The sequence below is a fragment of the Ptychodera flava genome, chromosome 14 (assembly GCF_041260155.1).
Source record: "Ptychodera flava strain L36383 chromosome 14, AS_Pfla_20210202, whole genome shotgun sequence".
NCBI classification, from domain to species: Eukaryota; Metazoa; Hemichordata; class Enteropneusta; family Ptychoderidae; genus Ptychodera; species Ptychodera flava.
The window spans coordinates 2,669,324-2,694,993 of record NC_091941.1 but is presented as its reverse complement, the minus strand read 5'-3'; the positions used below and the strand labels follow the sequence as shown (position 1 = coordinate 2,694,993).

At 38.9% G+C, this 25,670-nt stretch overlaps 2 protein-coding genes across 3 annotated transcripts in view; both read left to right on the top strand.

Moving 5' to 3' along the window:
* Positions 1-21,823, top strand: part of LOC139150560 (protein unc-79 homolog) — a 35,267-nt gene extending 13,444 nt beyond the window's left edge. Inside the window, exons 8-28 of the mRNA XM_070722997.1 lie at positions 2,008-2,072; positions 2,268-2,356; positions 2,629-2,698; positions 2,919-3,130; positions 3,983-4,272; positions 4,843-4,984; positions 5,368-5,455; positions 8,207-8,419; positions 9,458-9,700; positions 10,480-11,154; positions 13,079-13,227; positions 13,542-13,699; positions 14,051-14,232; positions 14,650-14,851; positions 15,267-15,485; positions 15,579-15,772; positions 16,315-16,374; positions 17,747-17,872; positions 18,989-19,171; positions 19,696-19,804; positions 20,766-21,823. Of these exons, the coding sequence (XP_070579098.1) occupies positions 2,008-2,072; positions 2,268-2,356; positions 2,629-2,698; positions 2,919-3,130; positions 3,983-4,272; positions 4,843-4,984; positions 5,368-5,455; positions 8,207-8,419; positions 9,458-9,700; positions 10,480-11,154; positions 13,079-13,227; positions 13,542-13,699; positions 14,051-14,232; positions 14,650-14,851; positions 15,267-15,485; positions 15,579-15,772; positions 16,315-16,374; positions 17,747-17,872; positions 18,989-19,171; positions 19,696-19,804; positions 20,766-21,823 (4,727 nt within the window). The remainder of the gene's footprint in view (positions 1-2,007; positions 2,073-2,267; positions 2,357-2,628; positions 2,699-2,918; positions 3,131-3,982; positions 4,273-4,842; positions 4,985-5,367; positions 5,456-8,206; positions 8,420-9,457; positions 9,701-10,479; positions 11,155-13,078; positions 13,228-13,541; positions 13,700-14,050; positions 14,233-14,649; positions 14,852-15,266; positions 15,486-15,578; positions 15,773-16,314; positions 16,375-17,746; positions 17,873-18,988; positions 19,172-19,695; positions 19,805-20,765) is intronic.
* LOC139148952 (protein unc-79 homolog) overlaps positions 19,711-25,670 on the top strand; it is a 31,585-nt gene continuing 25,625 nt past the window's right edge. For both annotated transcript variants that reach the window (XM_070720424.1, XM_070720425.1), the window contains exons 1-2: positions 19,711-19,804; positions 20,766-21,863. The gene's annotated coding sequence lies outside the window, so the exon portion shown is untranslated. The remainder of the gene's footprint in view (positions 19,805-20,765; positions 21,864-25,670) is intronic.

The window sequence follows — 25,670 nt, the reverse complement described above, 5'->3', positions numbered from 1 at the left end:
AAGCCATATTTGGATAGGGATAATCCTACTATAACTCAGCCTGTCAGTACCGTCAGTTCTGGCCATTATGAAGATAGTGATACTGAAACTGACTTGAGTGAAAATACTCTAAACTCAAAGCTGGGCTCGGTCAAGCTTCAGAACGCAGAAATCCTGGAGAAGCTGGAATCTACAAAGTTGGCACACCTCCAGCCAGAACAACAACAACAGGTGAAAGAACTGCTCCACGAATATAAACACCTATTTCAAGATGTTCCAACAAGGACAAACATCATCTATCACAACGAAGATGTCTGCGACAGTAATCCAGTGGAACAACATCCAGACAGACTGAATCCTGCGAAAGCGGAATATATCCAAGAGGAAGCCATGTATTTGCCGAACAATGACTTTATCGAACTCAATAAAAATAACTGGACTTTGCAATCCATACTTTATGCCAAATTCAGTGCCATTTCGAGTTTTCCAATATCCAATTGCAAGAGGATAGTCATGGGACAGATCATCCTGTTTGCTATTTTTAACAAATTAGCAAATTTAACAAATCCCAGAGAAACTACTCTACAATTGAAAAAGAGTGTTTATCTTTGATATTAGCTTTACAGCATTTTGAAGTTTATGTTACTTCTTCAAATCAGCCAATAGTGGTTTATATTGATCACAACCCTCTTGTTTTTCTGCAGAAATTTAAAGGCAAAAATCAGAGATTGCTAAGATGGAGTTTAATGTTACAGGAGTTTAATCTTGACATTAGACATATCAAAGGCAGAGACAATTTAATTGCAGACTGTCTCTCTCGTATTTAGAGTTTATTGTTGTTCACTTTCAAGAAATTTTACTTTAGAGTAAAACAAAATTTGAGTACTTAAATCCTTTTCAAGATTACATTTGTAAAAGAAAGATTTTTCTTTGAAAAATTTTCTTTTTTTGAAGAGGGGGTGTGTTATGTAGGTCATTTCCCCCACACTCATCATGACCTGAGTTCAATTAGTCTAGAACATTCCCAAGGTCACTGCCCTTGATGACCTCACAACCTTGAATTCAATTAGTCATGTTTGGAATGTTCTGGAAAGTTGATTAGTTGTGTAAGGGAGATAATTTTAGAACTGTAATTAGCATGTCAATAAAAGTTCTAGATTGTTCTTATATGCCTTTATAAAAGGGACGCGCACAGCTTCCAGTCAGACTTTTGGGATCGTGTCTCTTGTGTGTTACTATAAACTCCAGCAGTAGTCATTCTCAAGACTTTTCAAGACCTTCACTGTCAACGCTGGATTTATACTGTGGACTTTGTGCAGCTGCAAGCCTGCAAGGACTGTTCATTCATTCAACTGACTGTTACAACTCTGAGACTGGAGCTTTGCCGTCCCAGCTGAGATAAGTAGTCTGTACACTTTTAAAGCTTGTACTCTATCCCTGACTTAGCAATTAGTTTTTTTTTTCGTAATAAATTTTGTTTAAACGTTAACTGCTGAGTTCACCCTTTTGTTCGTTTTCTCTGCACGTAACAATACCACTCTGACAGAAGTAAGAGATTTCAAGTATGTAGGTAAGGCCACAAAACAAAAAGTAGATTCTCCTTCCTGTAAACATCTCAATGAGAAAGACCAAAATTCAGTTTGGTTTTTGGTGCACTGGTGGACATATTAAAGTTTTCTGTTCAGTAAGAGGCAGTTCAACCAAATGAGAGAAATGTTATGAGATACTCATATCTAATCTTTCATTCTTGTAATAGTAAACAATTTTACCAACATATGTTGATATATTTTCTTCAAGATTATTACCATTAATTACTTTTTAATGGTAGAACAATCAGGTCATGCAACAAAAAGGATAATGACAGACTATTTATAACCATCAGCTTTCTCTACTGTCATAAATATTACAATACTGATCAAGCATCCATAGTATAGTGTGGTGACATAGTGGCAGTGGAGTCAGGTACAGCTAATTACTGCCCATGATTTCCTGATAATAAAAGTTTGGAGTATTTTTCTTTTCACACAGCATGGGACCCAATCAAATGTCAAAGTTCAAAGTGTGTGAATCAGGAAAACAATGCAGCTGTCAAGGTAGGTACCATCATCCATTTTTCACAGTTTGTTGATACAGCCACATTTTTATGCAATATCTGAATCTGTCATAACTACTTTGTAATCAAAACTCTGTCTTTAAGGTTTGATTTCATTTGTTTTTAAAATTACCAAGTGTCTTTTCCACCGGAGTTAGATTTCTCATTCTTGCTATGTTATCGTTTTGATCTGTAGCTTTGCATGGACCCATCAGTCTCTGCTCAATACAGTGAGCAGGCACCGCCATTGTATGTGTGCATGGACTGCAGTGAATACATCAGCAGGTAAGAAAAAAAAAGGATTTATCTGTGCGTTGGTGAAATTTAGAGCCATATGTAAAGTTTTGGTATCTCACATTGTCAAGTTTTGAAAGCTAGCATTTCAATAAGGTTCACTGATAAACTCAAAAATATGAAATCATGTCAGCAATCATTCTGAAGTCTTTAAGTGTGGTGTACCAAGATTTTCTATGACCGCTGTCATACTTCAGTTTCTCCATTAATTATGTAAGGATGTGTAGATTTCATGTGATATTATTGATATCTCTACTCTGCAGGGAAATTGACAAGCCAATGAGAGCAGTCCTGATGCCTCAAGAGCACGTCTCCAAAGTGTGTGAAAATAAGGTGAGTATGATTCCTACAATGTTGATACTTTCTGAAAGAAAGTGATCTTACAGGACACAAGCTTAAAAAGAAAATTAATAGTCCAAAATTTTGTATCAAACTATATTTTGCAGAACTGAACATTATACCTGGTAACATACTTTGCAAAGGCTCACTGAGAAATTCCTCTTGCAAAACGTACTTTGCACAAGGCTGACTGAAAACATCTTTGTTATTTCAGCAGAATTGTACCAGTTTAGACAAACTCGCTGTTGTGACTTGCTACGACAGTGACTGTGCAAGTTACCATGGCAACAGGCCAGTCCGATACTGTCAGAATTGTCATTCACATCAGCATGGAGAACATCATAGTCATGTTATCCAGGGTCTTCCGCCAGATCCATGGAATTGTTCCCTGGAAGAGCAGAGTTTCATGGTGGAAAGTGTCGTCAGGTGAGCTTATTTTACGTCGCTTCAATTTTTCAATCACTGTGTGTGTTTCCTGTTCTTTGTGTTTCAGAGTTTGCCATATCTTGTTGACATTTTTTATAAGATGATTTGAAATAAAAAGGAATGTTATATGTAAAAGTGCTTGCCAAAGTGTGACCATAGAACGTTTTTTAAACATTTGCAACAATACTCACAAGTCAACTCTGGCTGCCCTGAGCGAGTACAAAAATATGTGAATGATCAACTGAATCTCCCACCAAGGATTGAAAAAAACGACATCTTCAAAGGCAATATGATTTAAAAACGGGAATTAAAAAAAACACCTTTCCGAAGATTGGACGGAATTTTTCGGTGAGCAAAAATGCAAAAAGATACAGCTAACAGGGCTTTAATACATCTTTTGGCCTTGAGCCCCTTGCACTGTAATCATAGGCAATAAAAATAGAACCAAATATCCTCCACTGTGTTCCTTTATCCCATTCACCTCATCACTTTGGGATGGTCAATCGTTTGCAACAGATAGGTAAGGTAACATGTAAGGAAATGTGGGATGGAGAACTAAATCTTATCAAAATAGTAAGTGAACTATCAACCTTAATAACAGTGAGATGCCAATTTAAAGTTGTCATACTGAGGATCAATTGTATGTGTTTATTGTTTATTGGAAAGCTTATAGACGTTGAAAATCTAAGGAAGGTTACATTGATATAAACTGTGGATTTTTCTGTGACAGTTTAAATCAACATTTCAGTAGTCATGACAAATGAACTGAATTGTATGCTTTGATTGAAGTGCCTTCCTGTCCTAATAAAAATACGCAAATCAAGGTTGAGATCCATTGTTTTTCTTTGACAGCTTACTGAAAGAAGCACAGCCATTGGATGAGAGAAGGATCTATTCCATGGGTGTGTCACCATCATCCCAGTATTCCACACGGTCTGGCACTCCTCATGCCCAACACACTATGAACAATGAAGAGCTGGATAGCCAGGAAGAAGCAGAGGGATCCAGGATTCTGAGTCGCTATGGTGTCTGGATGTTGGTTGAGAAATGTACACCAACTGAGAGTACCGGAATGGAAGTATTTGGTCGAATGCTGAGTATGTTATTTCAGTGGTTTGTGTCCACAGCTCGCCAAGTTGGAGGTGAGCTCAGTTCTTTTCTCTCTTCGCAAAATGTTTTTTCATACAAGCTGTCGAGAAAGACTTCTTGTCTAAGATATTATCAAGTGTTCCATGGATTGTATGAGTGTTCCCAGCCTGCAAACTGTAGCTGCAGCTAAATATTTCAACAATTTCTGTGTGCATTTCTGAATGCCCTCTTCAAACAAATCCGCATTGAATCCTATATTTGTTACCAGGAAAATGTACATGTTGTTGATTACTGTTCAACGTTTTGTTGCACAAATGGCATAAAATTTGTAAAATTCACATTACATCTAAAAATATCCAGGATAATAATGTGGTAAGTCTAAATGACAAGCTTGTATTTGCAAGAGTTTCGAGATGAAAGAACAGATAGCCACTTCTGGTTGTATTTTTCACTTCAAATGTTGTTGTCAATTATGAAGTAAAACTCTATACAGTAGGATGTATTTAGGGCGAGAGGTTTCAGTCATTTTACCGAGTAAATCCACAGACAAAGTCACTGCACAGAAGAGTGATAGTTACATGATTATAAACAGAAATTTGAGTGGAACATTTTTGTCTCTACAGATGACGCTGGTGTTGCACTGGAACAATTGAAACCAGAATACCTTGCTAACTGGCTCATTGGACTTAGTCACAGTCATTTTGATGTGTTTGCATCGTGTCTCATACCACATCCACCAGAATATGCAAAAGTAGGTGGACATTGGTGAGTGGAAATTCATTCTTCCATCATACCAGTGAAATTACAGTGAGATGTACATGAGAGAATTCCTGATTATTAGATCAACAAATTACCTATACCGGTAACAGCTGTTCAGGAAAGGACATTCAGTGCGTATGTCTGTCAACCCCTCTGTGGAATTACAATACAACACAATTATACATGTAGCTCTTTATTATCCCAAAAATGTGGGCAATTCTTTGTATGACAGCAGTCAGGTTAAAAAGTTAAAAAAGATATACATAAAAACAGAAAGGCAGCGAAAAACTACCGTATATAACACTATTAAAGAAATCACTAGAAACATCACATACATTATGTGTCAAGTTTGTATGACTTCTTGTAATAACTTCACTTCTTGATCACAGGGAGACCCTATCAGGGACACTGGTACAGCTGGACGAAGGCATCAACAGAATTTTAGCACTGACACCATATAACATCATAAGCTTTGAGGTAAGCTTAAACCTTAAACTATTCCCTGTCAGAACATTCATTCATTCAGTGATTTTATCTATTTGGATATTGAAGACATTTTGACTGAGATTCATTTTACCAGATTAATGATATATTAGCCTAGGTGCCAACATTTCAAAGCCAAGAATATTAAGTCTACAATAAGTGTATTATTATCATTTCTTCTTGTTTTTTCACTTCTTGAAGATTTCCATCAGTCGTTTCCAACTTTATCAGCCAAGCGGGGACTATGTCATTTACAATAACTTGTTCTTTCAAGTTTTTCTGAAGTTTTTCTTTAATTGAAATTAGTTTGTTCTATCATCATGAACATATTATTGAAAAATAGTAGAAAATTGGAATACCTTGAATCCCAACAATGTGTACTACGCTAAGTGACCTTAAATGACCTTCCATAACCCCTTCCTCCCCTCCAGGTGTGTGATTACATCATACCTCAACACACTATTATGACATCTTACCATACCTCCTCCCTCCCCTCCAGGTGTGGGATTACATCATGCCTCAACACACTATTATGACATCTTACCACACCTCCTCCCTCCCCTTCAGGTGTGGGATTACATCATGCCTCAACACACTATTATGACATCTTACCATACCTCCTCCCTCCCCTTCAGGTGTGGGATTACATCATGCCTCAACACACTATTATGACATCTTACCATACCTCCTCCCTCTCCTCCAGGTGTGGGATTACATCATGCCTCAACACACTATTATGACATCTTACCATACCTCCTCCCTCCCCCTTCAGGTGTGGGATTACATCATGCCTCAACACACTATGATGACATCTTACCATACTTCCTCCCTCCCCCTTCAGGTGTGGATTACATCATGCCTCAAAACACTATTATGACATCTTACCATACCTCCTCCCTCCCCTTCAGGTGTGGGATTACATCATGCCTCAACACACTATTATGACATCTTACCATACCTCCTCCCTCCCCTTCAGGTGTGGGATTACATCATGCCTCAACACACTATTATGACATCTTACCATACCTCCTCCCTCCCCTCCAGGTGTGGGATTACATCATGCCTCAACACACTATTATGACATCTTACCATACCTCCTCCCTCCCCTTCAGGTGTGGGATTACATCATGCCTCAACACACTATTATGACATCTTACCATACCTCCTCCCTCCCCTTCAGGTGTGGGATTACATCATGCCTCAACACACTATTATGACATCTTACCATACCTCCTCCCTCCCCTTCAGGTGTGGGATTACATCATGCCTCAACACACTATTATGACATCTTACCATACCTCCTCCCTCCCCTTCAGGTGTGGGATTACATCATACCTCAACACACTATTATGACATCTTACCACACCTCCTCCCTCCCCTTCAGGTGTGGGATTACATCATACCTCAATACACTATTATGACATCTTACCATACCTCCTCCCTCCCCTTCAGGTGTGGGATTACATCATTCCACAACACTCTATTATGACATCTTACCATACTTCCTCCCTCCCCTGCAGGTGTGGGATTACATCATGCCTCAACACACTATTATAACATCTTACCATACCTCCTCCCTTTCCCTTCAGGTGTGGGATTACATCATTCCACAACACTCTATTATGACATCTTACCATACTTCCTCCCTCCCCTTCAGGTGTGGGATTACATCATGCCTCAACACACTATTATGACATCTTACCATACTTCCTCCCTCCCCTTCAGGTGTGGGATTACATCATACCTCAACACACTATTATGACATCTTACCACACCTCCTCCCTCCCCTTCAGGTGTGGGATTACATCATGCCTCAACACACTATTATGACATCTTACCATACCTCCTCCCTCCCCTTCAGGTGTGGGATTACATCATGCCTCAACACACTATTATGACATCTTACCATACCTCCTCCCTCCCCTTCAGGTGTGGGATTACATCATGCCTCAACACACTATTATGACATCTTACCATACCTCCTCCCTCTCCTTCAGGTGTGTGATTACATCATGCCTCAACACACTATTATGACATCTTACCATACCTCCTCCCTCCCCTTCAGGTGTGGGATTACATCATGCCTCAATACACTATTATGACATCTTACCATACCTCCTCCCTCTCCTCCAGGTGTGGGATTACATCATACCTCAACACACTATGATGACATCTTACCATACCTCCTCCCTCCCCTTTAGGTGTGGCATTACATCATACCTCAACACAGTATTATGACATCTTACCATACCTCCTCCCTCCCCTTCAGGTGTGGGATTACATCATGCTTCAACACACTATTATGACATCTTACCATACCTCCTCCCTCTCCTCCAGGTGTGGGATTACATCATACCTCAACACACTATTATGACATCTTACCATACCTCCTCCCTCCCCTTCAGGTGTGGGATTACATCATACCTCAATACACTATTATGACATCTTACCATACCTCCTCCCTCCCCTTCAGGTGTGGGATTACATCATGCCTCAACACACTATTATGACATCTTACCATACCTCCTCCCTCCCCTTCAGGTGTGGGATTACATCATGCCTCAACACACTATTATGACATCTTACCATACTTCCTCCCTTTCCCTTCAGGTGTGGGATTACATCATTCCACAACACTCTATTATGACATCTTACCATACTTCCTCCCTTCCCTTCAGTGTGGGATTACATCATTCCACAACACTCTATTATGACATCTTACCATACTTCCTCCCTCCCCTGCAGGTGTGGGATTACATCATGCCTCACTGGATGGAGGCTATCCATGCCGATACTTCAGATGAAGATTTACCAAAGCTACAAGACTCGCTACAGAAATTGTTGGCTATTGATCTTTGCCCATTACCATTTTCCACTGAGAAGATGTTTGCTTTCATCACAAGAAAATTTGAAGATACCTCAGCAGAAGAGCAGGAACAGGGTCTTATCTGGTTGCAGGTAATTTGTTTTCTTCACTTCATCTCACTTATCAGTAGATAATCAATTTGGATTTTATTTGTTTATCATTTTGTTGGCAATCCAGTTTCAAATGGAGAAATTATTGTAACACATATGATTTCAAGGTTGATGGTTTAGTTGATTGATTTCACTTTGTACATCTCTGTACCCTTCAAGCTTTGCAGTGCTACTAGTTAGATATGGTAGTAAGATTTAAACTTTGCTCAAACTTTCTTCATTGAAACTTTCAACCATGCTTTTACTAAATCAAGGAGAAAAATCAGAGGTCACCATGTAAAGTTTGGTACAAGAGAAACAAATTACTTGATATTTACTGATATTAAGAATTCAAAATGGCCACTATCCTTGTGTTAACTCCATGGGAAAAATATAATTTTTGATTTTTGAAAAAACTTACGTGGTGAAAACTTTTCTTACTCCAAGAGCTTTAAAATGAGTGCCCACAATTGGTAGACTAGAAAAGTATTGAAAAGATTTGAGAGTTGGGAAATCTGTCCTGGAGGCATATTCTACCTTAGTGCCATGTGGTCACTAGTTTTCAAATGTGTCCTTACCACCTGGTTCTGTGTACAACAGTGTCAGTGACAAATGCTTGATCTTCTTACCAGAGCAAAAATAAAAATCAGAGGTCACCATGCAAAATTTTGGGCTAGAGAGACAAATTACCTAAGATTTCCAAATATTTTAAATTCAAAATGGCCACCACTCCTGTGTTAACTCAATGGGGTAAAATAAAATTTTCGATTTTCTAAAAACTAAGACAAGAGCTTTAATCGGAAGAGAATTTATAAACTTTGAAAGCCTGAATCTCTGTCCCTCAGGCACATTCTACCTTAAGATGTTCCATACCTTATACAATGAATTCATTTATCCAAAGTGTATGAATAAGTACGGTATTATTTGAGTATACAAATCAGTTGATGTTATGCATTGGTCTAAATTGTTCACTGTACTGGCATATCACTGTAATGTTCCAACTGCGCCAATGATATTTCTTTTTTCAATGTCTTTTTTCAGATCTTGTCCCAGCTGGACATTGTAATTCCATTACAACTTGTGCTGACAATGTTTGCCAAAGGAGTGAGTGCGATTGCCTCAGCTGGAAGACTTTCCTATTTTGATTATCAGAAATCACTCGGCAGAAGCAGTGATGGCTCTAATCCAAGGTACAAACGCAACCAGCCTGAATCACTTAGACTGACTGGAAATGAACTCAAAATATCCTGTTTTGTGATGATGTTGGACTTGGTGTTAAAACAGGTGGGTTTTATATATTACTAACTTACAGAAGACCCTATACAGTAAAATTTGTCTTGACAGGACAGTCAATTCTCCAAATATGCTGTTCACTGATGAATGAACGATCTTCACCGTCCTGCAGGCCTATTAAATTAAAAGCATATCAACAGACTCACAACAAGAAAGGAAAAATATGAGACTGGGATTTACATGTAACCCTTATACTGGTACTGTAACATCTTTTTCAGTCCAAACAAAAATGTAAAGTCTTCCACAAAACTTGAACTGTCTTACTCTTTAGAGTGGCATGGTCAAATATTAAATAAAATTTAGAATTAAATGATACAGTGTATATGATAATAATATTTAAATAATAAAATGTACCCCCCTCCTGGTCCATAATGGACAAATTTTAAGCAAATTTTGTACGACATAATGTATGAGGCGAGGCCAAGTACATTATTGAGTGCAATGTTTGCTGGAGTCCATTACGGGTAAGGAGGGGGTATTTTGGCAATGCCAGTGAACTTGTAGATGTAGAAAACATCTGGGGCCACAATGCTGGATAATTTGATACATTATCAGAAATAATCTTTTGGATGACGTCACAAAATTCACTTGTATTGACAAAGCTGTAATGTAATAATGATATTGCTATACATTGACACACAGGATATACTGTCATATACCGGTATATGTTTGTCTGTGATGAGGACTTTGTTAGGAAAAACAGACATCATTGTTGTTTGAATGAAAACAGAACATTCCAGAATGACTACATCCATGTCTTCATTTCACAGAGTGAACTTCAGGAAATTCCATTTCACCAAGGCATGGAGGAAACGCTCTCCAAGGACATCATCTCCCTTCTTCGTCAAATGGTGGCAGTAGACTGGAACGAAGACCATCGCTGCAGCCAAGATGACCATGTCAGTTGTACACTGTGTGAGATGTCTGCATTGTGGTATCAGTTGGCTCTGGATCTCATCACGTACATTGCACCTCGTGAAGAAATCAAGATTTCAGAGATGATGGAAATCAATGAGAAGAAACTGGAACACAGCATCTCAGAAGCTTTGAAGCCAAAAAAGAAAGCCGCCAAAGAGAAAAATAATCCACGTCATACAATAAGGCCAGAAAAGAAACATATATCTAAAGTTGTACCATCTGTGGATGACTTGCTGAACATAGAAAGTGACATCGGTACAGAACCAGTGGCACCCAGTTTCATCTCAGCTTCACCTTCCCTCAGCTCCAAAAATGTATCGTCAAATGACAGCATTACAACTGCAGTGAATCAACATCACCACGAGCAGCAGTTGAAAACAGGAACGACAGAAAGCACAGAGGATACAGATACGGCACTTGATGAGTCGAATGACTCAGATGACTCCTGGACTACTACACATGGTATATTTAAATTTCAAATCAATGAATTCCCCAAAGCAATGCAGCTTTTGTATACATTTCTGAAGGTAAGGTCAAACGTCGTAGCAACTTTCATTTTCTTTGTATAATTTTGCCAGCAATGTATGGCCTTTTGAAAAAATTGTTATACTACAACTGAAACCATCATACATACATGTTGAATGCTTGAATTTGTTTATTAGTTTGATGTGCATGGTTTCAGTTTTTGAACATCAAAGACACTTTTGTAATGACATGATACTTTTCCTTTCTTTTCATTTCCCCTTTTAGTTGTTTTTTGCATGACCTATCCTCCAACACCAGCACCTCCTGCATGTACCCAGTTATGTATCCATTGAAAGAGATCATGTGACAAGTTGTGCAAAGGTCAGCATGTGTAGAATGTCGTCACTTGTGAATATACTGTATATATATGACCACCATTGAATGTTCAGTCTTTCATCTGTAGGTATTTTTAGTCAGTTGTTGTTTCAAATTTCCTTTACTGCAGCTTGTTTCCTAAATACACATGCATGTTGTGCAATGAATCAGATTGTTTCACATGTTGTAGGGTTCTCCCTCACTATAAATGACTGCAATGATGGAATGCAGTCCTTTATCAAAAATGTCTCTAATTTCAAGTCATTACGCAGTATTAAAGACTTGTAGGAATTATATTATATCAGTCTGTAATGCACACTGATGTATTCTTCTGTGTGGACAAGAGTTCATGACATCAATGATACAATGGTAATATACCTGTGCTAAAATGTGCCCCTCAACAAACATAGAAGATTGATACCACACCAGAAGGGCTGTCCATAATCCTGAAAATTGCAGGTTTGATCAAATTTAATGATTACAGCGAGGGCATGAGTTATCGCAACACCAAATTAGGTAATTACCCAGCAACTTAGCTGAACACTTTGCAATTTGACCTGGCATTTACCTAAACAGAGTCTGTTTTATGGTCTGAAGACTGATAAGATATCCACCAAACTCAGCAGGCAGCTGCTCCACTGAGTAAACTGATATGCCTACACTGGAAAAACCCATTTTCAACTGGCATCTAGTCATGGGAAAATTGTGAAAAGGGGAATAAATATTGTGATGTAAAAGACAATCTATTGTACTCATTTTGTGTCCTGGGCCTGAACCTGACAGGTTTTGCCTCGGTAGGTTATTTGGAATTGAAACATCACTGTATCCCTTGTATTAATCTATGGTACAGTGTACAAAACTCATCAAATTTACTACCTTTACCACCAACGTTGATGGAACAGTCCATTTTTATCATATGAGTGGATGGTTGCTCTGACAGTCAATGTTTCTTCGATGTATGTAATTGTCATTCAAAAACTAGTAATAATATGCATATACAAAGACAGGACACAAAATGACAGCAGCAAATCATGTTTTACACTTTACAACTTTGACACCCCCGTTCAAAACTCTCCCATCACCTACATGTAGCTGCCAGTCAAAAATGTTTTTTGCCGTGTAGGCATATCAGTTTACTCAGTGGAGGAGCTGCCTGCTGAGTTTTGTGGATTTCTTATCAGTCTTCAGACAATAAAACAGACTACTGTTTAGGTAAACAGGTCAAATTGCAAAGTACTCAGCCAAGTTGCTGGGTAATTACTAATTTGGTGTTCCAATAACTAGTGCGCCAAGTGTAAAAGACACTGAGATTATTTCACAAGCAGCATAAACTTTCCCAATTGTGTTTTTAAAATTGCATGATTGGACCTTTTGGCATGCACTTCACCCATCCAAAGTTGTCACTTTTCATCATCGGCTTGACTTCCACTCTCATAGCTGAGTGGGAATACAATTTGTCACCGTTCTTCATAATGCTCTTTCCAGGCTCTGAATTTTCAGGTCATGAATAATAATTAAATATTTCCATATCGTAAGGTATATAAAAGTAGTTGCCATCAATACTACTGCCAACTTTTATCTTCGCTTTCAACTACTTTTTCCGTAATACAGGAATTACCAAAGTATGATGATGCAGATATTCTGCTGCACATCGTAAGCTGCATTAAAGTTCTCTGTCTGAATGCTGAGTGTCTTCACAGAGCATCACGTGATCATATTGGTTTCCTGATATGGCTCCAGGAGAACCTCCTCATTCCAAAGTAAATATTGAACTCATTTTCTGACTTTGTGTTGTTTTCCTCAGACTTACTGGTAAATCCTTGAGATTTTGTAGCATTTTTCAAAATTGAATGTGTTATCTTGTGAAAATTATACAGTATTGTAATAGCATATGAATTTATAGAGAGACTTACATTTCTTTGAAGAAAAGACTTTTAATTTTGATCAGAAAATATTAATTTGACTACCCCTTTTGTGAGATAGTGGTATATTCTTGAAGTGAATGTAGCTGTCCAAAGATTCTGTTTGATAAAATTCTGAAGGTTTTTTTTTTTCAATATTTTGTCTGTAACAGTTTCTTGAAGTTACTACATGCTGACATATCCCATGTTGCTCAGATACTGGTTCCATTGATACTGCATTGCATGGCTCTACCGGCAGCCATTGATGTCTTCTGGGAACTGGTTGACAAAGAATTCAACAGTGATAACTGGCAGACCAGATTTAATGCCGGTAAAGTATCAAAATTCTCACTGAAAGAGAAAGAAATTATGAAGTGGTCACACAGAGTGAACAATAACTTTGCAGCATTTCATATATTTTTGGTTAAGTGACATACTATGATCTGAGTTTTTCTGTTTGCAACCATTCAGATCAATTTTATTTCTTTTATAGTTAAGAGTATTAATTATAGATATTATCATATTGTAGATGTTAATCCACTTCCAAACCCAGTGATCAATTAGTCTGTGTATTACAGTATTCTAGACTGCTGCGTTCATAAATTTACATTGTTGAACAGCACGTATGTTTGACTTGCCTTATAAGCAACATTTTGAAGTGTTCATGATTTCTTATTTCAAGTTGAGCAAGTGACAGTCCTGTCCAGATTTGTGGAGAAGAAGATGTTTGCCAACAATGCCCTGATCATGTCATCATTGGCCCATGCATTCTGCTATCTGATCAGTTCAGTAGATGATGTTTGTCCCTCAGTCTCTGCTAAAGGTGTACTCATGTTGGAAAGCATCCGTCGAAAATCTTTGAAAGTAAGTTACTCTGTTGCTGCCTTACATCTGATCACATAGGACAATCACTCTATTACGTATTACCAAGTGAACATGTACTGTTCATTAGAAAGTAACCGGCAAAATGCTATTTCACAGATTGACACTGGCAATGTTGATTATCTAGCTGTACTTGCGTCATATTTTTTATACCTAGTTGGTTCTACAACATTCCAAGCAGTCACATGGCCAGTAACAGTTAATATATGTACTTTCCCTTTATTTGTGGCTTATTTGTGATAGAGGGCTTTAGATCATAGAGTCTGTAGCTAACTAGGTATAAAAAGTCTTCCATGAAAATGTTGGCAGTCTTTTGTGTTTGGATTCTTGTGACATAAAACTCCATCTCAAGTCAGCACTGATAAATAAGTTGACAGTGGTCCTGTCTTTCTTCCACAGGCCATGGTTTCATGTCTTGAATTCCAATGGGACTCTGTCATCGATGATCGTCCAATGATTCTGCATCACATTAGCCTCCTTCACCACTTTGTTCCTGATATCCATGCATTATCCTGGGAATTCTTCATGAACAGACTAGATACAGTCTCCTTGGAGGCACAAGTAGATCTGGAACAAAACAAGGAATTTCCATTTCCAGTTGGTAGGTGAAATATGCTTCTTTTCCAGTCGGTAAGTGAAATCTGATGCCTTTCCAGTGGGTAAGTAAAGTCTGCTGTCAGTGATGGACATTGAAATGCTTGATGATTGACACAACTGTAGGGCTACAATCTTAGATGTCTGCATATCATTGTGTATACTGCTGGAAATACTGTAGGAAATACATAATCAGAATTTGTATTCTATCATTTTCTTGAAGTCTTCTGTCATTAGAGTGCCTATTGACATTTCATTTCACGTTGCATGTGAAGGAATAAAATGCACAAACCTGCTTCCAATCTGTACAGTATCTCCTATAATTTAGGAGTTTTGAATTTTTGTTTCTGACATGCAAAATCATCATGATGCTACAGTAAAGTTACAATGTAGTGAATGAAAATTTTTTTCTGATCATACAGATATGAGTCGATCTAATGCTGGACTGATGGATCGTAGTGAAGCATTCATGAGAAAGTTGAACCGGGCTCGTTTTGCTCGCTCCCGATCAGAGAGCATACGATCACTAAGCTCCACCACAACAAACCGACTTCAGGGAAGTCCGAACCAGAAGGATTACAAACGAACAGTTTCCATGCCATCCAGTGTGATGGGAAATAAACGGATCCATCGGCAGTCAGGTAATTATTACCCCCAGCATTTATTACACCAGTTGTACTTGTTGACATGACCTGCATCAAGTCTGCAATTCAACTTTGACCTTTTATTGACAGGTGAAAAGTCTACATACAGCCGTCAAGTTTCAGCACCTGCCATGCACGTGTCATGCCTGGCTGATATGATGTTTGTTGATGGCAGCTTAAAGACAATGGATGAAGATCATTGGTATCCTGAGGTTCCCATGGAGATTGACCTTTCATCTTTAGACAAAGAGACTGTGCATCAACTGCTCTTTCTGATGATGAAGGTAGTTTTCAAACCAAGGCAGTGTGGTTTGTCCACAAAAGAAATATCTGTTCAAACTGAGACTTTGTGAAACATAACACATATCTGTATTGAACATATTGTCTACCGGTATATTCCTCCAGTTAAGACCCTGTGTTAAGCCATCTATGAAAACAATAAGTATCTGCTCATCACAAAACATACATAACATACCAAAAGCAGGTGTAACTGTGTGCACACTAGGAGAAACTAACATTCTTACATTCAAAGGTATTTTCTTCTAAAGTAAGCAAGTATGCACAGCTATAGTAGACTGTTCATGAAAGTTTAAAAGTTGAAACCTGTACAATGAATTAATCAAATTTGTTTGTCAACAGTAAAAAACAAAGCATCTGAACAACTGCATATGTTATTTTGTAGAATTGTTGAAAACACACACCTTAATTTGTATTGTGCTATGACTAGGGAAATAACTACAATATCATGTCACTGATGTGCATGCATTGTATGATATTCTTCATATTGGAGGGCTTCATAACTTTGTAATTCTATGATTTTTTCCAGTTTATGACCAAGACAGATATTGAAGACAGCCAGGATGAGAGATTTGCCGGCAAAGCAATGGTGAGTTGAGAGGAAAGCTCCCTGATAATAGGAACAGCAATTGAATGAGATTCACAGATCATATAGACTGTAGCACATGTATTGTAATGAATGGAGGAAGGTGGACACTTTAAAGAGGCACTCCCACTTGGTAACATTTTTAAAACACATTTTTTAATGCCAACGGTTGATATTTGACATGGCGACTGCGCGCGGATCGCGAGATATCGATAAAAACATGTCCTCAAAAAAGTTAAAGTTTGAATTCCGGTGGCCCACCTAAATTCAGCTTCCGAACATAGAACGTTCGGCACTGGGGCCATTGTCAACTAAGCTATGGAGTACAAGTCAACGCTGACGCTGCTGTACGCCACAGCAGTACCACTCGCGTCGGTGAGCGGTCATGTCCCATGGGAGAAAGCCGAGTCCTACTGACTCGGCAAAAAAAACGAAAAACAAAGTTTGCTGATTCCACCAGAATTCACATAGGTGACTAGCACAGATAGGTGCGGTTGATACATAGTATGCATAGTGGCCGCCGCGTGGTATGCGCGCATACCACACGCGGCGGCCGCTATGTATCGAACCACGCGTAACTGTGTGGCAGACGACAAAATGTAGTCATCAGAGGCAACTAATATTTTACACGTAAAAACTGATATCTATGTGGTATTGTTTAAAAATTTAATACAACTGATTGAGAATAATGAAAACGACAAAAACTAAGGAGAAATTTTAAAAAAGAATTACCAGAGGTAAAGGCATTGATAATGATGTATATAAAGTCATCGCAGTAGAGGAGGTAAATTATTTGCGTCATTCGAACGTTTTTAGACTCCTTAGAATATCGTCAATCAGCACAACAACACACTTTCGGGGATTTCGGGTCATAACCAGAAACGATCGTAAAACTTCGGGATGTGAAAAATACGCTCGGGAAATGACATGTTTTTATACATCTCGCGAACCGCGCGGAGTCGCCACGTCAAATATCGACCGTTGGCATTAAAAAATGTATTTTAAAAATGTTACCAAGTGGGAGTGCCTCTTTAAGTTGTGTGTGAAACTTTCCAGGTTCAAGATCAAACTGTTATTTGAATTATAATATCAGAGATGGAAAGGTGAATACAAACATTAGAAATGGATGGAAGTACCACTTACTGCTTTATCATTCACTGTTTCATTAATTTTGACTAAATTTATGCTCACTTTTAACTGCACCATCTCTTTGGCGGCTGCATGAAAGTGCTACCAGAGAGTCCTGATATTGAATGTTGAATTTACTTCACTGTTAGAGAGGTCCGAACGTTTATTTCACACAGGCACACATCTCATTAGTGTAACAACATAGAAAATCAGTAATATTCCTGCGTTGCATTCCTTTCTAATATAGACAACTGTTCTGAGACATTTGATGGTGTTGCTAGGATACAACCAGTATGAAAAGGCATTCACTTTATCACCGCATCAACTACGCCAATCAGCTGCCTTCTATGCTGTCATCACAGGCCTTCCAAAGGTTGGTATATATCTACACAACTGATACAAAAGTTACATTTTGTAACCACTTTTTTCAGCAGACTCTTTTGTCTTTATTTTTTGGTTTCAACCTGGTAGTGTCTAGCAGACAGAAATATTGGAAGAATGAGATCAAGCAGTAGCAACAGTTTGGTATCAAAGAGTTTTTATCACTTTTTACCAATGATGATACAAATACTTTTGGTTTTCTCTTGAATGACTGAATTCCAAGCATGACGTGTATCAGTGAAATTCTATTTGCACACATGTTGGAAGATTAGAAAAAAATCATCAATTCTGTAAAGTAAAACATGCTATAATGTCATTCAATGGATTCCACTATGTAATATACACGTACTTTATAAAAGTGGCATTCAATTGATCATCGCTGCGCACTGTCCTAAATTTTCATTTTTAGCTCATATTTGGTATGAATATAAATACCAAAAAGAGCTTATATGATGAGTCAGTGGCATCTGTATGTCTGTATATTTGTGGGTATGTATGTGCGGATGTATGTCCGTCACACGCAAAGGCTCCCATACCGCCAAAGCTACCATCTCAGTATTTGGTGTACAGGTAGATGCATGGGTTGAGATGTGAATTTGTTCAAATGAACATGTCAGTGTCAAAAATGTGCAAATGAGGTAAGAAAAAGTGAAATCCTGCAAATGTGCAGGAGTGATGGCATACCAGTAAGAAACAGGCCAACTCCACTGATCTTGAGTCATTTCCTGTCATTGTTTATGAACTGTTACATATTAACAGACCTGCTTAAATCATAGACAGTAGAGGGGAGGAAGACCATCTATGGTCAAACTAAGAGGGGCTAGCTGCCTTTCTGCTATGCATGTTGCTAAAGTTGACCTCCAGTACCTAAAGTTTCAGACCTTAATTACTTTTGTCATTCTTGTTTTTCTGGTTTAAATATTTCTTGTTGTTTTTCTGGTTGTACTGTGCAGAAATCGATGTCATAACTTCAACGTAGAATTTTCCTGCACTGATCAGATAGAAACAACATTTATTGTTGATCTTTGGTACCCATACTGGTATATACCAATTCCGATCAAATTTGAGCGACACCGTATAATTGCGGTATTTTGATTATACCAATCAGGTGCTGGACAATAACATAAAACTTGGAACACAGTTAATGGTGCTTACATTAGATCTGTTGAAATACTGCCCATCACCACAGAAATCACCCCATGATTTCCAGCCAGTCGATTACAGTTTATGGTATCTAGAACCACACACCAGACAGTCTTGGTTATTGACATTGTTGGTGATTCTTTACAAGGTAAGAAAACTTACTGTTGCTGAACTCTGGTAAACTTTTCAAACCCACGCTACTGCCTGAATGTTCTGTAAATCAACAGAGACCTAAGACCTTGATTGATTTGTTTGCATGAAAAAAACTCCACCCCATTGTGTTCGATGTAAAGAGAAAATACAGTCATCCATAATCCTTGGTAAATATTCACTTGAAACATTTACTTTATTGACAAAATTTTCTTTGTTTCACAGCTTTACGATCATGTTTTGTTTCCTTAGAAGCCCATTCTACATCCCTGAGCTTGTCATTATGTAATATTCCCAGTTGAGATTTTTATTCACCAGTAGCCATACAAATTAATTTTGTCACATTGAAACAACTTCCCATCTGTATAAAGTCTGCTAATAACTTTTAACTGTCTACAAAAGAGTAATTAACAAGTATTGTTTGCAATGATTTCCACATACAGTATCGATTTGACGTGTCTACAGTCAGCAAACAAGTACGTGACTTGGTTCGAATCACTGTAAACACCATTGATGCACAAGTCCATCGATGCAAACCAAGTCCATCGATGTAAACCAAAGAAACCAGAACCTCCACAGGCTGAAGATATCTGGGGTGCAACTAGTCCGGCATTACCATCTCAAAAAACAGGTAACACTGAAAGTTTGCCATTTTAAGGTAGTATATGCTCCCCAAAATTCAAAAATTGCAAGATTTGCTCAAACTTTCCTGAAGAAAACTCTAAACAATTTCCTATCTAAATCAAGAATAAAAATCAGGGATCTTCATGTAAAACTTGGTACAAGAGAAATAAATTGCCTAATGTTAATACTGGCACTTGAAATTCAAGATGGCTGCATCCCTGTGTTAACACTAGGAGAAAAACAAAATTTTAATAACTTCATGAGCTTTAAAATTAGCTGTCACAAGTGGTAGATTAAAAAGCAGTGTAAAACTGTTAGAGTTTGAAGATTTGTCCCCGGAGCACATTCTACCTGAAAAGTAAAACTGTCATTTATCATTTGCAATGACAATGTTCAATTTTGTACGATAATCAAGGTTTACAAGATGTCTGTAGGTTTCTTATTTCACTTTTTCTGATTATGACACAGACTTAATATGGTTCAAAATGTTATTATGCAATGAAAAAAAATGAGAGATTCATTTTCTCTTGTGATTCATTTGATTTGGAATGAAAATCAAGGGCGGTCTTTGCTTTGTGTATTTTTTTTGTGTTACTCATCTGTATTGAACCAATGGTTACAATGTATCTTTATTCTTTGGTTAAAGTACATGAAATCCAATGATCAATAATGAACTTTCAACAAAATGACAGATAAATGTTAATCTTTAGTCATTTGAAAATCTTTCCCATATTTGCATGCTTTATCCTCACGTTTCTTCTCTCCAATCGATCAGGCATCATCCTTAGACTACTCTTCGACCTCTGAATTCCAGACTGTCCCAGGACAATTTGGAATCGTTATGACTCTCTTGGAATCTCACTGTGTCCATGCTGAATGTGTGATTTGTCATCTCTCATACATTGAACATGCCACAATGCTGCATGGAAGAAGGAAAATGAAATCAACTTTTGATGATTTCATTTCAGATATTATTGAAGAAGAGGGATCTACCGTAGATTCTGATTCGTCTCCACAACACAGTCCAACATCACCTCTCTTAGAATCAGAGAACACTCCCAGCCAGCCGTCAAGTATCAGCGGTACTTTGCCAACCACCAGCACACCAAAAGAGGGCCCTCCAATCAGAAAGGATGAATCAACCGGCATATTCTCCAAGATTTTCTCCAAAAGCAAAGATGACCACAAAGGGAAGTCCCTCAGCAGCAGCTGGAGTGTTGGAGACCTTCGTAAACAGAATTCTGGGAAGATGGCCAAGAGCATCTCATACAGTGCCTTAGGTGGAGACGGTAAAGGCGGCAACGCACAGGGGGATAACAGTCATAAACTTCACCGGTCATCATCGGTGGTCAATGCCAAACACCATGTTCATGGTTTGCCAGGTTCACCTGTCATCCGGGAAGAAGATGAAGAAGAAGATGAGGAGAATGATGAGTCAGAATCACCAAAACCTGAACAGCCATTGTTGACAAACACTGACGACCCTACACCATTGGTCAGCATTGATGACCTGACGCGTGATCTGCTACAGTCAACTCAACTGACCAATCACAGTTCAGACTTTGTTGTTGGCGCAGACGATAGCTCAGGCTCAGATGTTGGTCAGTCAAACACCCCACCTCCAGACACAAACACCACACAACAACAACAACAACAGCAACAGCAGCAGCAACAACATGAAAGCACTCCAATCCCTAGTGACAGCATGGATGAAAAGAAGACGCCGGAATCAGCAAGGACATCAGAGAGTGAATCAGAACATCCTAAAATTCATCCAAAATTTCGGAACAAGAAAGCACGCAAGCTGGGACTGAGCTCAGTGGTTGCACAGAAGCTTGCCCTCGGTGGTGAAAGACAGCACTCTAAACTTACACTATCCAAGAAATCACATAGAGGATCTCAGAAAGACAGTGATGTCGCGGAAAGAAAGATGGAGGTGAAAGGAAATCACGGAGGCACAGAGGGCGGTCTAAGAGACGCACATCAAAAACCAAATCCAAAAGGAGTAGTGTCTTCTCAGCCGTGAGAAGATTTCATGACGACAGAAATGTGGTTGTAGCAAACAGGTCAGCACTTTGAACAATAATTTCTTTCCTGTGTCCGTACAGATGTTAACTCCATATTCTGAATTTATACATTTCCATTCAGTGTTCGCGGTAACTTTTTTCTCCCCGCGTACGGCATACGCATTAGTCTGCTAAAATTGCGTAATGGCTGTATTTGAGTGCGTAATTTCACTTCCGCACTCTGTTGATGAAAAAACTGACTGCAAAATACAATGTGCCGTTCAATAAACCTACACTATATATTCGGATTGTACGATGTAAGATTATTTTAATGAAAACAGTTTAACGAACAACTTGAACAACTGGGCTGTGTTTCAAACATGTTGAAACGTAACAGCGAATGGTATACATGCGACCGTCAAAACACATCGGACAACCCAAAAGTTAGAGTTATGGCAGTTTATCCAGGCGCGTCTGGCAGTGTTCAAAATTTATCAGGATTCCGACGAGCTGTAGGGATGAAAATCTCCCTGGCACGGTCAAATCGAAATTCACCTATTGGCGGGCCTTCCATACTCAGTAACATCAAATTCCGCGTGGTCGTGCACAGTTGGCATTTAATTTGTTGCAACATTTCTGTCAATCACTTACAAATAATTTTAAGAAATTACCCCTCGCCTGAAAATTAGCAACGTATGTCATAGGCACAGCTGACATGATAACGTGCCTTTGAACTACGATGCCGATTTTTCAGACCACGCCCAGAGAATCCGAAACTTTCCACACAAAATGAGTGATTGACAGAAATGTTGCAACAAATATATTGTCAAGCCGCACTCATCTCGTCTGGTTGTCGCCTAAGCTCAGTCGCGGGGAGTGCTTTTGGAAACATTTTACTGTTATCCTTTGCGTATAGAAAACGCATAACAATGAAAAAAATGCGTAGACAGTCAATTTCAATGCGTAAATACGCACGTTTTTTGCGTAAACGCGAACTCTGTTTATTGTATGACGTCAATATTTACTCTCTGTAGGATACATCAAATTCATAAAGTCTTTACCAAATTGATACAAATGGAGGTATTTCAAGGTATCAAAAACAGAGGAGTGAGGGACAAAGTGCGGGACACGCAAACTGTAATTTATGGCACTCTGAGGGACGTCCCGCACTGTGTAAAATATTGGACTCTGAGGGAACGTCCCGCAGAGAGTTAAAACTGGACTCTGAGGGACGGGGGCGCCCACTACGATGTGCATTGGTCCGGTACGCGCTGACGCGTTACTTTTCAGTTTGGCTTTTTCGTTTGCAATGGATCGCCACAGCGTCCTCGGACATTTTGAATCCCGCCAACAGAACGTGAAAAGAAAGATGAAGCTACGCCAGGAAATCGCTTCCAACGTTTATTTCGTTTTTAGCAAAATCATTAGAAGAAATATAACTTTCTATGTAGCCCATTCATCATTATGCCCTGTCTGATGTGGCGCTTGGATTGCCACCACTGTCATGGCGAGCAATGGTATAATATCACACAAGCAGATCGTGCCTCGAAGTTTATCGAAATGCTTTTACGTAAAATCTGTATGGAGACGTAATTTCTCGTGTGAACAGATTATGACATAGCAACCACAGTCCTAGCCTTGCGTACAGGTCTGTGTGTTCCCGGCGTTATACGGCCTCTCACATGTAGTAGGCCGTATATTGCCGGGAACAGAGTAGAGTAGATCGAAACGCAAACGGGTGTTATTATAGGAAAGGCAGTGACTTATTTTAAATCTGAATAAATGCTGTTTCTGGTTGTGTAAGTCTGTCGATCGAAATATATATTTTGTTCCCAGTTGATTAATCATGGGAGAGGGCAGTCTAGATCTCCCCTTTATGGTTGATATTTACTGACTCGTTCCTTCTCATTTTGGTCAATCGATGAAAGCATTTCGTCTTCCATATTTCAATCTTACTTTGACCGATGTTATATCCTGACCTATAGTGTCATTAGTTTTGACCAACGTACAAAGACGTTGCCCATGCGCCCGGTTGACGAGATATTTTGCAAAACTGTGAAGAAATATTTGAACACGTACGACCATACTGTATGCATGGGGGCCCGGGACACATCGATGTCAGTCTTTCCGGACTGTTTACATGTAGCTTAGGGGATATCAAAGCAGATGAATCAGTCAGTTTAATAAAACATAACTTTTCGGACATATTTTATGTCAATTTTGTCAATGTCGGACTTTTGATTCGATTGAGAAACCAGAATCACCTACAGAGATGTCTGTATTAAACACGGACGCACAATTCGGAATAGTTTGTTGTGCTACGTCGGTCTCAGTCTTGGTGTCTCTCCCATAAATTTTCGAATCTATAGGCCTACACTTGTCGTTTCGATTCACAGGTAGCGGTACACCGATGACCAGATATTGTATGTTCTTAAAACTAGTCTATATAAAGCAATTTTACGACACTCTTTGTCATCGTGTCTCCCCGTGAACGTCCTTGAACCTATGGACGTGACCATTGTTTTTCTGCGCCCATTATAGTGTAAAACCTGCTCGTTCCCAGCAGAGTACTTTTTAAAGTTCTGCACATCATTGTACACTGTGTGTGTAAGCCCTAAACATTGTTCAATTATGGAAAGGTATTAGTAAAGAATAAAGGGTCGTTACAGTTGCAAAAATTGCGAGAAAAACGGCATGTTTTTCCAGTACTTTTACAGTTCTGTGCTTTCCGTCCCTGTTACTCAAAAGAATAGTCATATTCACAAGCGCTATCGTTTTAAATCACGTCCAGGATGTGCTGTTGATTTCATTCTTTCGTGCAATTTCATTCGTTTGAAGCAATTATCCTTTCATATGACTGCTCTGTGGGACTCTTCTGGATATGTGTTTGGATAAAAGAACTCTGCAGAGAAAGACATAAACTTCGACGGTGATAGGTATACAATATCGGTTTGATGTGAGATTACAAGTTATTTTAGAAGTTCTCAAAACAGTAAAATAATTCTGCGCACCACTTATTGATAGTGTCTTCTTGTGAACGTCTTTGATCCGTGACCGTGACCATTGTTTTTGAAGTGTTCGACGGTCGATGATCGGTAGATTAATAAGGACATATGTCACTGAACTATCGTGTGATTATTAGCATGGTTAGGTAATAGACGGTGTTGTAGAGGCTATGCGGCGAAAGTCCACGGCCCAAGGGAGCATGAGACGTACATCGCATGCTTTCTTACAACGAACGAGCCATCGGTTTCCATAGCTACTACGTGAAATCCGGCCTCACCGATGTCCCTGTCCTGATTCGGAGAACAACTTTCAAGCTGCGTGTTGAGGTTCAGATGTCCGATTTTTTTCATATTCAAAAGGCTTATTGATTTACAGAGAACGCCCGTCTTTTCTTTAGCTTTAACTTAGCACATGATGGCAATTGAAAATTCAAAGCCAAATAGCCAGTGGGAAAAAAATCGACGACTCGCTCTCACCAGCGGTCGCAATGAAAAAAAAATCGAAGTCTCTGAAGTCGGTATCATTGCTGCTCCATGTTTATTGTTGGTTGTACGGCCAGTTTGAAGTCAAGACTTTCTTCACGGTAAAATTCATATAATTACCATACCGCGAAGTTCCCTGTGCATTTCAATATGTCTATTTGGAAGCAAAAGCGTCACGGACATTCGATCGATGGTGATGAACTTTCTCCAGGCCGTGACATGTCACCAGTTACGAACTTTACCGGTTTTCGATACGAAAGATGCAATATATTATCAGCGTTGTTCACATTGTGTTTTGAGTCTGATATCGAATATAACAGGAAAAAACTAACGATTAGAGTGACGACAGAGACCATGCCCGATACGGGAAATTGACATC